The 12,937-nt window shown below is 43.9% G+C and overlaps 2 protein-coding genes across 6 annotated transcripts in view; one reads left to right on the top strand and one right to left on the bottom strand.

The window, feature by feature from the left end:
* The window catches only part of CTNNA2 (catenin alpha 2), a 1,363,902-nt gene that overhangs the window by 1,029,957 nt on the left and 321,008 nt on the right, over window positions 1–12,937 (top strand). The gene's annotated exons all lie outside the window — the stretch shown is intronic.
* On the bottom strand, window positions 11,044–12,371 carry LOC133257173 (replication protein A 32 kDa subunit-like). The gene has a single exon (XM_061432726.1). The coding sequence runs from the start codon at window positions 12,363–12,365 to the stop codon at window positions 11,553–11,555; it is 813 nt and encodes a 270-aa protein (XP_061288710.1). The 5' UTR covers window positions 12,366–12,371; the 3' UTR covers window positions 11,044–11,552.

Here is a 12,937-nt window from a genome sequence, read left to right as displayed (position 1 = left end):
AATAGCTGGCCTAGTAATTTTTTCAGCTCAAGACTTAATTAGACTAATAATAAGAGGATCATAAAACATATAATATAAATTGGGGGACTTTTGAGAGTAAAACGAGGCATTTTTATTAATTATGCTGGGACAATGGAGGCAAATTGGAAGCTGTCATCACACTTCCTGTGAGATGATCAGTCCTGTGGATGGTAATTAGTTGGCCCAGGTAAGTATTTAGGGATCCCTGGATGCCTGGCCTGCTCATGGATTGATGAATGTAGGATGGATGCTGTAGAATCCCAGAGCCTGTCCAGTAGACCCTCTCTATTCATAGCTATAAATCGATTTCCAATTAAATTATTTCAAAGATGCATTTACTTAGTGTCCTAAAATGCTGTGCAAGCCCTATATTTAGAGAAGTGTTCTGTTGTTATTGTTTTGATTTGTGAGTTCTTAAGCTCTCATGTACCGTTTTTTTTTTTTTTTTTTCCCTTAAAATTTCCCCATTCCTAAAGAATTAGCCAGACTTAAGTTTGTAACCCAAGTTACATGGTTACATGTAACAGGTTACATGCTGGGTCCATCCCTCAGTCTGTGCATGTTGAATTATCTTATTTCTGTCTTTGAGCACATCTGTAGTGTGGCTAACATAAGGACATTTTGTAGAGATTAAACAAGTGAGCAAAGTTTAGTGTTTAACACATGGTAGAAACCAAGTAAGTAGCTATTGTGTCTTTATTTTATGTCTCTTCATTGAGAAAGCAGTTTTGGTTTTTTGCTTTTATAACCACCCCTCAGTTGATTTGATTCCCTTCACATGCATTGTGGGGAGGGAATGGCAACCTACCTCAGTAATCTTGCCTGGAGAATCCCCACGGACAGAGGAGCCTGGCAGGCTACAGTTCATGGTGTCGCAGAGTCGGGCACAACTGAGCGACTAAGCACGTGCATTGTATCTGTACTGTAGCACTTATCTTTTTGCATTATAGTTGCTGTTAAAATTATCTTACTTACTAGGCCAGTAATTCTCAAGTGGGTGTTATTTTGCACCTCCATTCCCAGGGTGCCAATATCAAGAGACTGAAAGGACAAAAGTGGCGCTTCTGGCATCTAAGTGGTAGAGGCCAGGGATGCTGCAAGGTGCTCTACAAAGCACAGGGCAGCCTCTGTGACAAAGAATACTGCCCTAAGGTGTTAGTGGTGCTTCCAGTAGGAAACTATGCTTTAGACTCAAACTCTGCAGAAAGTGTTAGTTGCTCAGGCATGTTCGATTCTTTGTGACTCTGTGGACTATAGCCCGTCAGGTTCCTCTGTCCATAAGATTATCCAGGCAAGAATACTAGAGTGGGTTGCCATTTCTTTCTCCAGGGGATCTTCCTGGCCCAAGAATTGAACCCCGGTCTCCCACATTGTAGGCAGATTCTTTACTGTCCGAGCCACCAAAGAAGCAGATAGTGATGCCAAAATCTCAGTCTCTGTGCACTGGTGCCAAATTGAATCTCAGAGACAGAGTTTTGGGTGAAGTAGACAAGAATGTGCAGTATTGGTGGTATACTGGTGAACATAGCTGCCTTCCAAGCAATTGACCTGGGTTCATTTTCCAGCCAATGCATAGTATTCTGGGGCTTCCCAGATGGCTCATTGGTAAAGGATCCACCAGCCAATGCAAGAGACACCAGTTTGATCCCTAAGTTGGGAAGATCTCCTGGAGTAGGAAATGGCAACCCACTCCAGTATTCTTGCCTGGAGAATTCCACAGACATAGGAGCCTGGAGGCCTACAGTCCATGGGGTCACAAAGAATTGGACACGACTGATCTCACACACACACACATTGTGGGTTTTGTGTGGCATTAGCATTAGGCAAGAATAGCTTTATTGCTTTGCCAGACAATGAGGGACACGGTGGACTCATGCTCTCAAAAACCGTGTGGCCCAACTCAGGGGATTTCATGAGGAGTTTTATAGGAATTTATATCAGAGAAGGCAATGGCACCCCACTCCAGTACTTTTGCCTAGAAAATCCCATGGACAGAGGAGCCTGGTAGGCTGCAGTCCATGGGGTCGCTAGAGTTGGACACGACTGAGCGACTTCACTTTCAGTTTTCACTTTCATACATTGGAGAAGGAAATGGCAACCCACTCCTGTGTTCTTGCTTGGAGAATCCCAGGGACGGGGAAGCCTGGTGGGCTACCGTCTCTGGGGTCGCACAGAGTCGGACACAACTGGGGCGACTTAGCAGCAGCAGCATAGGTATATATGGGCTTCCCTAGTAACTCAGCAGTTAAAGCATCCGCCTGTAATGCGGGAGACCTGGGTTCAGTCCCTGGGTTGGGAAGATCCCCTGGAGAAGGAAATGGCAACCTACTCTAGTATTCTTGCCTGGAGAATCCCATGGTCTGAGAAGCCTGGTGGGCTACAGTCCACGAGGTCGCAAAGAGTCAGACAGGACTGAGCGACTTCACTTCACTTCACTTCACTTCATAGGTATATATATGTATAAACTATATACCTAGTTTTATAGGTAAAGAGTCTGCCTGCAATGTAGGAGGCCTGGGTTCGATCCCTGGGTCAGGAATATCCCCTGGAGAAGGAAATGGCAACCTGCTCCAGTATTCTTGCCTGGAAAAGCCCATGGATGAAGGAGTCTGTCAGGGTACAGTCCAAAGAGACAAACTGAGCGGCTTCACTTTCACTTTCACTTTCACTTTCACTTTACAGGAATGGTTCAAGGGCAGGGCTCTTGAAAAGGATCAAGTTATGTTCAGGGCATTCCTTTAATCTGGCCTCAGGTGGTCTCTTCATGAGCTTCTGTGATTCTCAAGGTTATCAAATCTCTCTGAAGTGAAGAATGCTTCATCATGTAGTCAACATTTTCCACTTCCATTTTATTTCTTCAGAAGAGCTCAAGGATTTCATTCTGTGTATCTCCTGAGTCAGAATCAGAACTCCGCCCCAAGGCTCCACTGTCCTTTCTTGACTGCTCCTCCTTTGTCTCTGCACCCCTTCCCTTCCCTAATTAGCAACTGTTTGAACCCTCCCATCGGAACTCAGGGAATATCGTGCAGGCTGAAGGCTAGTCCCTTCAAACAAGAAACAGGGGACCCAGAAAGGCTTTCACACCCAGGAGCCTCACAGGGACCTGCTCAGTTTCAGCAGCAACCACACTGCTTTGTCTCCAGTGTCTAGTGCTGTGGTTGTTATATGAATCTTGATGTTAATTGGTGGAATGTATGAATCTGGACTGAAAGTTTAGCCATGATCTCTTAGGGATTTCATCACTCTCTTTAGTTAGCATGTGGGTTGCTGTTGGGATATCTTAAGTATATAGCTACCAGCTACCTGCCTGAAGTAATAGGTATGTTAAACTGGAACTCTGAAAGGGACACCAGAAAAAAGTTAGCCATAAGGGCATAGACATCATGCTGCTGCTGCTGCTGCTAAGTCGCTTCAGTCGTGTCCGACTCTGTGCGACCCCATAGACGGCAGCCCACCAGGCTCCCCCATCCCTGGGATTCTCCAGGCAAGAACACTGGAGTGGGTTGCCATTTCCCTCTCCAATGCATGAAAGTGAAAAGTGAAAATGAAGTCGCCCAGTCATGTCCGACTCCGAGCGACCCCATGGACTTCAGCCCACCAGGCTCCTCCGTCGGTGGGATTTTCCAGGCAAGAGTACTGGAGTGGGGTGCCATTGCCTTCTCTGATAGACATCATATAGATACTTAAATATCTCATTTAGGTTTCTTAATCAAAAGCACCTGCTAACTTTCACTTAGCAGACAAAACATTGCATTTTTACCTGAATTAAACTGTGAGAGAATGTGAGATTAAACTGTCTTTGGCTGTTTTGTGAAATGGAAATGTGTGAGGGCATATCAGTAAGATTGGGTTAAGTGGTTTATCTATTTATCTTTATCTGTTTTGCATCTGATAGCTGCCACTTTTTAATGAGAAATATAGGACTCTGAGGAGCTGGGGGGAGGGGAAAAAAAAAAAAAAACTGCGAAAGCTAGCCTGGCATTCCAAGCAAGAATTCTGCTCTGAGATTTGGGAAACCCATTTTCTAATTGTTGGATGAGATGGGGCTCCTTCCTTAATCAGACAAACTGATATACACTGTGTGCTGTGAAAAACTGAAGAGTTTGCTGAGAAATCAATTAGGATATTGGGAGACAAATCTTTGCATCTTCCCTTCCTGTCCTCATCTCAACTCTCTTGGATTTTTTGTTCACCTGAGTCAGTTCTGTCTTTCAACAGGAAGTGAAAACCTCAGCATGAGATCATTACTTTGGTATTTCCTGTTGCACCTTGCGTTAGTTTGTTAGGGCTGCTGTAAGAAAGTACCAGAGACTGGGGTTTTAACAATGGAAATTTATTTTCTCACTGTACTGGAGACTTAAAGTCTGAGATCAAGGTGTCTGCAGCTTAAGTTTGTTCTGAGGCCATTCTCTCTGGCTTGTGTAAAATAAACAGCCTTCTTCTCTCTCATAATCTTTCTTGTGCTTTTCCATATCTAATTTCTTCTTTTTTAAAGACACTGGTCATAATGGATTAGGGCCCACCCTAATGACTTCAGTTAACCTTAATTATTTCTTTAAAGATTCTGTCTCCAAATACAGTCGCATTCTGAGTCACTCAAGGTTAGCACCCCAGCATATTAATTCTTTTTGGGGAGAGGAGGGCATAAATTTGCTCATATCACATCCCTATAGGGCTTAACACCAAGTAGGTGCTCAACAAAAACTTGCTTTTTGACAGCCTGTGCTGTTGTTTGAAGTAGGATGTGGTGGCTGACCCCGGAGCACAAAGAGACAAAGGTCAGCCTGGCTGGTGTGATTCTCAGCTTACAAAGTCTACCCTGGCTCAGGCCACCACATATGGAAACCTGGTCCCGTGCTTGAAGACCTTGCCCCTGGAGTCACTGAGTTTAAGAAGCCAAAGTTGGGATAATTAGATTATATTTAATATTGGAGAAGGAAATGGTAACCAACTCTACCATTTTTGCCTGGGAAATCCCATGGATAAAGGAGCCTGGCAGGCTAAAGTCCATGGGGTCTCAAGAGTTGAACATGTCTTAGCAGCTAAACCACCACCACTACCAACACTGGTTGATTTGTTAGTTCTTCTCTTTGTTTCTTTGCTCTCCACTCAGCAGGTTTGATTAATCACAAGGAAAAGAAGGCAAAGGGAGGATATGGACAGCCCTGGAGAAGGGCTTCCAGTGGGAAAGCTCTTCCAGGAGAAACTCTCTGATTAGGAAGGGAGGGGCTGCTGGATGCCCACTTAGGTGGTGGTAAGCCTGGTCTAACGCTTGTTTACATGTAGGTGGGAGAGAGGGACACCCTAACACTAATCCTAACCCAGGTGACTTTGAACTTAGCATCAGTCTGGCTTATGCACAGAGAACAAAAGAACTTGAATCCATAACCCACAAATTAATAGTTAATCCCACAAGTGTAAGTCTCATGGGAGAAACAGATGAACAACCAGTGAGCACATTACATACTGAAGGTCTTTCTCAATTTTATTAGTATTTTAGCAGGGAACTTCTAGAGTCACTACGAAGAATTAAAATAACACTCTAATGATAGGTCTCTAGACTCTGCATCAGAGTCAAAGGCTTACTTAGAAAAGAGGTATGTTTTGGCTGCAGATCCATCTCTGGAGGCCCCTCTTAGGTCAGTGTGTATAAGTAATTAGCATCTTTCCTCTCTGACTCCCCATCAGTGCGGGGTAGACATGGCAGGTCTGCTGCATCTGGCTTCCTCATTTCAGCCAGGACCTCCCTTCCTTGACATGCCAAATGAAGGGGACTGAAATAGAAACCATTCATGCTGCTTGGGGATCTCCCTCTCCTGGCAGTTAGTTCTAGGCGCTCAGTTTGATTAAAATCATTAGTGAGGTGTGTTCACTACTGATTTCATTACCCATGCATAAGACTGAAAGAAAGAGTCTGTCTCCCACACTTGCCCCCCATCTCTCTGACTAGCATAGGAAACCACAGCTGTTGGCTTTGAATTTTTCACTGCTTTATTAGTAAAGTTTCAGGATCCGTGTCTGGTTTTCCTTTTTCATGGCCTTGTATTTGAATTATGTTATAAAGAGGGCTGATGCTGAAGCTGAAACTCCAATACTTTGGCCACCTGATGCGAAGAGGTGGCTCATTAGAAAAGATCCTGATGCCAGAAAAGATGGATGGCAAGAGGAGAAGTGGGCAACAGAGGATAAGATGGTTAGATAACATCACTGACTCAACCGACATGAGTTTGAGCAAACTCCAGGAGATAGTAAAGGACAAAGAAGCCTGGCATGCTGCAGTTCATGGGGTCACAAAGAGTCAGACACAACTTAGTGACTAAACAACATAAATAGACTTTAAAATGGTGAAAATTGCATGAGTCTTAAATATCACTCAGATGTTAAAAGATTTTCAAATGGCAAGTCTGTGTAAACCTGAATTCATCTATAAAACGATGTTTTCTCCTAGACAGTAAATCCGTCCGTTCATGCTTCAGATGCTGGACACTGTTCATGCTTCAGATGCCTCTCCTGAAGAGGTTTACTATCAAGAAGGGGAAAAAAATCACAATCAGTAAACTGCTGTTTGGATGCCAGTTTCATGGTAGAGTTGGAGACAGACATTTTGCCTGTATTCATCTCACCCCAATCTAGGTTTAAGCATCCTTTTTGTTGTTCTACAGATGAGGATTGAGATTTAACGAGTTTAAGTAAATTGCCAAGGGGCTTCCCAGGTGGCTGTAGTGGTAAAGAACCCACCTCCCAATGCAGGAGACTAAGAGACACGGGTTCAATCCTGGTTTGGGAAGATCCCCTGGAGTACAAAATGGCAACCCATTCCAGTATTCTTGCCTGGGGAAACCCATGGACAGAGGAGCCTGGTGGGCTATGGTCCATAGGGTCGCAAAGAGTTGGACAAGACTGAAGTGACTTTGCACATACACACACACAGCTATTAGATAGCAGAACCAAGATGTAATTTAGTACTGTTTGTGTCTGCTTCAAAAATTGTTTGAAGGAAGGGGAAGGGTTGGGAGATGCTCAGAAGGATGGGCAGGTGGTAGTTATGGGCTGAAATTTTTATTTGCATTGTCATTTTACATTTAAGAATTACATTTACATTCATTTAAGAATGAGGGAACACTGATTTCTTTATCAAAGCATCCATCTTCACTTGCCCCAAGTCTTAGTGTCAGAAGCACTCAGGAGACTGGGATGACCTTTGCAGTTGGCAGTATGCATTCCCATCATTGCCTGTGGCCCAGATAGATAGTCATGGATGCAAATAAACAAGTCAGTAGTAGATTCTGAAAGGACTGGGATTTTTGGATTCCATCTTTCTCAGTGGTCCTTCGTTGCAGTTCAGCCAATGATGGTTGGTGATAACATATTTTGACTCCTCTTGTCCTGTGGGAATGGCAGTTGTCACTTTATTGTGTGCAAGGAAACTCCTTTTGGGGCATTGCACTTGACATAGTGGGGATATGGTCTTTCTCTCAACAGAGTTTACACTCTATTAGTGGAAACAGTAACCATACAGTAAAGAGATAATGGCAGTGAGTGAACTTGCAACACACATACACACACACACGTTGATGTATAAAACATGATTACACCATTTTCATTTTACATGATTGTGTTAGTTATGTAATTTACAGAGGGATCATCAAACAATTTGGGTGTTGCTGCCCTGGGTCGGAAAGATCCCCTGAAGAAAGGCATGCCAGCCCACTCCAGTATTCTTGCCTGGAGAATCCCATGGACAGAGGAGTCTGATCCGCTACAATCCATAGGGTTGTGAATAGTTGCACACTACTGAAGCAACTTAGCATGCCAACCCAGTTTGGTAGTTTTTTTCCCCCTTACAATCAGTGTTAAAAATCTGCTTTTTCGTAAGATTGACGATATAATTTGAAGCAATGCAGTACAGCTTACTCTAAGTGAACAGAGAAAATTCAAGCAACCACATTTAATCCTATCCCTGCCTTTTTTCATGACAGCCTGCAATCAAGGGGTAGCTCTAGCCAGATCTCTGACTATGAGTGATGTAGGGGGGAGACAGCTCAGAGCCAGCTTTCCTGAAGAAGGCTGCTCAGAGATTTGTCTAAGGGGGATGCTATGGCCTGACATCAGAAAGGACTGTACCAGTTGCTGCTGTGGTTGAGAGAAGAGAAATTCTGTGTGGGGTATGGGGTCAGGCAGAGCTTGACCTGGGCTGTAGAGGATGATTGAGTTGGGAGGAAAGGCACAATTAGTGTCTGGGACATTATTACGTGGTTTTCAGAGACAGACTTCTCTAAGAACTGGGATGTACTTACAAGGGAATAGAGAGATTGGGGCCATAGGGAGAGGAATTTGGGAGTAAATTTTCAGAAAATGTTGAGAAATCAGCACAGTGTAGACTTGGGTTTACCAGTAGAAACTCTGAAACACTGCCTGGATCAGGATCCTGTTTTTCTGTGTATGTGCTCTCATAAATTTGTAAATCTCTCTGTGCTTTAGTAAGATCAGATGCCTTGTTTATTTCTGTGTCCACTGTATCAAGCGGCCTTATTTTAATGTCTACATGTAGATGTGACTGTGGCACGTAAGAAATTTGGGGGAGCTGGTTTAATCTTCTTTTTCAGGGACTTTTTCTGACATGATGTGGCAGGCTGTGTCTGCTTTATCTTGTTTGGATCCTCAGGCAGTATGGCTTTCCTTTCCACTTAAGTCAATTGGTTATGAAACTTATGTTTTTGACATCAGTAACTGAGTCATCAGGAATTAAGCAGATTTGCCTTCATTGTGGATCCTTGGTTCGACTTCAGGCTTACTACTAGGAAACTGTTGCAGAACTCATTGATCCCAAACTAGGCTGAGCAACAGAACATGGCAATATGGAAATGTAGATTCCTAGGTATTAATTAGAAATATTTTAATTAATAAAATGATTCATCAGGTCGGGACCCACTAAAACAATCCCTGTATTTCCAGAACTTTGTAATTTTTTAAATGTTTATTAAACACTCAGATTTCCAACCTACTCCTGAGCCACAGAATTGAATCTCCTGGTAGAGGAACCTAGGGAGCTCCATTTGTAACAATTATGTCACATCGGCAGTTTCCAGCCTTGTGTTATTCAGCCGAAGACCCTCCTAGTTCCCTTCTCATTTCTGGCCACCATTTACCATCATGTAACCAGCAACCCCTTTTGGAATTTAATCCACCTAAAAGCTTACATTAGTGGCCCGACACCTTAGCCCTGAATTGTCAGAGAGATGTGCTTGGCAACATAATGCTGCCCTTCTGGCTCTGTGAGTAGACAGGGATGAGCAATTGAGAAAGACTCAGCCACCAACCAAGGGCTCTGAGGGCCCCTAGAGGTCAGAACTTCATGATGGAGGAGCAAGTCTCACCCAAGAAGTTCTCTCAGTTTTGGCTGTGTACTGTCTTTAACTTACACTCAAGGACTTTGCATCATCAGAAGGATTCAGTGAAGTGGAGGGATGCGCATACAACTTGAAAATGTATGAGATGCTAGGATTCTAATCCAGGCCAAGATTTTGCTGTGTGTATTTTGTCTTGAATCTTTTTCCTACAGCTCGTCTAGAGAGAGTACGATGCACTTTTTAAAATTCAGACTTAAATGCAGACTTAGCGAACTTTCAGTAGGATCCCAGCATAGGAAGGAAAAAGATCTCAGTGTCTGGCTAGTCGTGATGCATATTCTCAACTCTCCGCCTTAATAGACACAGTGTACGCTACAGAGAGCAAAGTGTAATTTTAAGAACCTTGTAATTCTTTACAAATTAACACAGCAGATGGTGTTTATGGGAGCCACACAGTGAGGAATATTTGGGACCATGTGAGACATGTGTTGCAGGGTTTCGGCCTGCTTTCTACTTAGTTTAATTTTTAACGGTTGTGCTACAAAAAAAAAAAAAAAAAAGTACTATTTGCCTCATAAAGTTTTCATCAGTGCCAAGGGTGAGCAAAGGCCCCCTGAGATGGTTCCCTTATGGGTGAAATTCCAAGCTTTTCAGGGAGAAGGGCCTCTGAGAGATCCCTGACCCACCTAAGCCTGAGGAGTGCCTTGTGCTTAGACCTTGGTCATGTGGCAGAGGCCTTGGGACTTTGGTGCTGGGGCTGGGAGCAGCCTGGCTGTCTAGTCTGGCTTGCAGGTGGGTTTGAAAAGTTGAGCTAGAGCCCAAGGCTTGAAGAGAAAACGGGTTACCAATGAGGCTAGCACCTCTAGACTGGAGCTTGCTAATTTATAAGTAGTTAAAATATTTCTTTAGTTATTTTAATTAAAAATGAAATGTTATTCTCTCTTAGTTCCCCTGTAGTGATAAGAACTAAAGTGACCAGGACCTATGTGGTTACTTTCCAGATAGTGCTGGTCTTTTTGAGGGAAGTGTGACAAGGAGAAGAAAGTGTCATGATATAGATTGTAGGTGGGGTTGATGAGAGGATGGGGAAAAGTGGTTCTCACAGGTTTTCCAAGGACCAAGAGAGGTCAGATTTGATTTGGGCAGGAAAAGAAAAAGCGTTGGTTCTCAAGAGTGCCAGGTAATCTCTTTGGGGGTCCCCTGGGCATGCAGGAAGTGCCAGGCACTCCCAATTTGTGGATTTTCTTTTCCCAATGTCACCAGGGAAACCTCTTCATTTTGTTCTACTGTAAGGTTGGCAAATAGAATGGTCCCAGGTGCTCTCTGGGATGGCCCGTTTGTTCCAGTCAGGACCTTGCTCAGCCCTTGAAAGTGCCATTTTACCAAACCCATTCCTTTTTTAATATCTAGTGTCTTTAAGCTTGGGGCTTCACCAGTGACTCAGCAATTAAGAATCTGCCTGCAATGCAGGAGCCACAAGAGACGCAGGTTTGATCCCTGGGTGGGGAAGATGCCCTGGATGAGGGCATGGCAACCCACTACAGTATTCTTGCCTGGAGAATACCATGGACCAAGGAGCCTGGTAGGCTGCAGTACACAGAACTGCAAAGAGTACGATATGACTGAAATGACTTAACATGCATGCATGTACACATGGACTGAATTGATTGCCTCCGAAATTCCTATGTTGAAGCCCCCCCAAGGTGATGGTATTTGGAAATGGGGCTTCTTAGAGTAATTAGGTTTAGATAAGTTATTAGAATGGGGCCCTCATTATAGGCTTACACACACACACACACACACACAGAAGTCGCTCAGTCGTGTCCAACTCTTTGCGACCGCATGGATTGTATCCCACCAGACTCCTCGGTCCATGGGATTTTCCGGGCATGAATACTGGAATGGGTTGCCATTTCCTTCTCCAGGGGAGTCTTCCTGACCCAGGGATTGAACCCGGGTCTCCCGCATTGTAGGCGGACGCTTTACCGTCTGAGCTACCAGGGAAGTCCATCAAAAACACAGAAGAGTAGTAGTAAGTTTCAAAAGGATGTCAGTTGAGATCTGTTATAGATGAAATCTACTTCCTAGAAGTCACCTTGGCAATTATATGCACAGCTGGAGACAAGAGGCTGCAAAAAAAGGTCCAACTGGAAAATATCTCGGGTACCCAGTTAGATCCAGTTATTCTGCATCTGTGAATTTAAAATGATCATCATCCACAGTGGAATAGATGTGTCCCTCGTTGCTTAGAAAATCCACAGCTAGCTTGATTGAGGCTACAGACATGTGTTGGAGTTGGTTCTTGAGATCCTGAAAGTTCAATCGTACAGGTCTTGGGCAAGCCTGGATCGAATTCAGCACCTGGTTCTGGGCCACAGTGAGGCCATTTGCTGGTATTAAGTTATTCCCACCGAAGTTTCCAGCTTCACCCATTCCTGGATTGCTGATAGGTGCTCTCCCTGCTGAAGGATGGCTGTTCGACTTGCTCAGCATCATGTGTGCATTGACTACTTCCAGAATATGTGTGGTGAACTCATTCATATCCTCCAGGGGCATGATCTTAAAGGCTACCAGGCTTTTATTGTTCTGGAAAGATCTCAGATGACCAGCCACTTTCACATATGTTTCTGGAGGGACCACAGTGTTATCACTGTTGGCATCATCTGTGTCAACCCACTGGCGAACATCCATGGGTGCAGCTGTCATGTCATCTGTCTTGTAAACAATGTTGGTTGTAGCTTTCTCTGCATTTCTGATAATCCCCACAATAGTGACCTGTGAAATCTCAACATTTCCAATGCTGAATACTTCATCAACCAGAGTAGCAGAAAGCAGCTGAGATATGGTACAGGGTACAATGTGCTGAGCTTGAGCTCTGGATTTCTTTTCAGCCTGGGAAGCTGTCAGAGATCCAAAGCCCCCAGGGGACTGTGTGTACCCACCGACTCCCCCGAAAGAGGAGGTGCTATAGCTTTCAAACCCACTATTCCACATCTTCGACATGATTCCCTCAGGAGAGTTCCATTATAGGCTTAGTGCCCTTATAAGAAGAAGGGTGCTAGAAAGCTTACTTGACCTCTCTTTCCACCATGTCTGTAAGCCAAAAAGAGAGAAACCATCCCTGCAGGACCTTGCGCTTGGCTTTCTAGCCTTCAGGATAACAGGAAAATAAATGTCTCTTGTTTAAGCCATCCAGTTGGTGGTATTTTCTTATGTCAACCCAAGCTGACTAATACACTATCTTTAAACTCCTGTACTTCTAATTGGGAAGAAGTGACATAGAGTCATGAGAAGTTTGTGAATAGTATAGGATTATAATTATGCATTTTATATATTTGTGTTTTAGAGTGTGACATCTGAAATTCAATTAACAATGCAAGAGATTTGTACCATATGTAACTGTTGCCTGAGTGGAAACGGGCAACCAAATAAATGATGCAGGTGGCTATAGGTACTCAGTGGAGGATGGGTTGCTGTGAGATGGTTGGGCAGGGATGTGTGTTGAAGGAATTACAGTATGAACTGGCCTCTGATCTATGGGCAGATGAAGCACAGGAAGACCAAGG

This window comes from Bos javanicus, chromosome 11 (genome assembly GCF_032452875.1).
Source record: "Bos javanicus breed banteng chromosome 11, ARS-OSU_banteng_1.0, whole genome shotgun sequence".
Classification (NCBI taxonomy): Eukaryota; Metazoa; Chordata; class Mammalia; order Artiodactyla; family Bovidae; genus Bos; species Bos javanicus.
The sequence above is the reverse complement of the archived record's forward strand: the minus strand, read 5'-3'. Positions and strand labels throughout refer to the sequence as shown.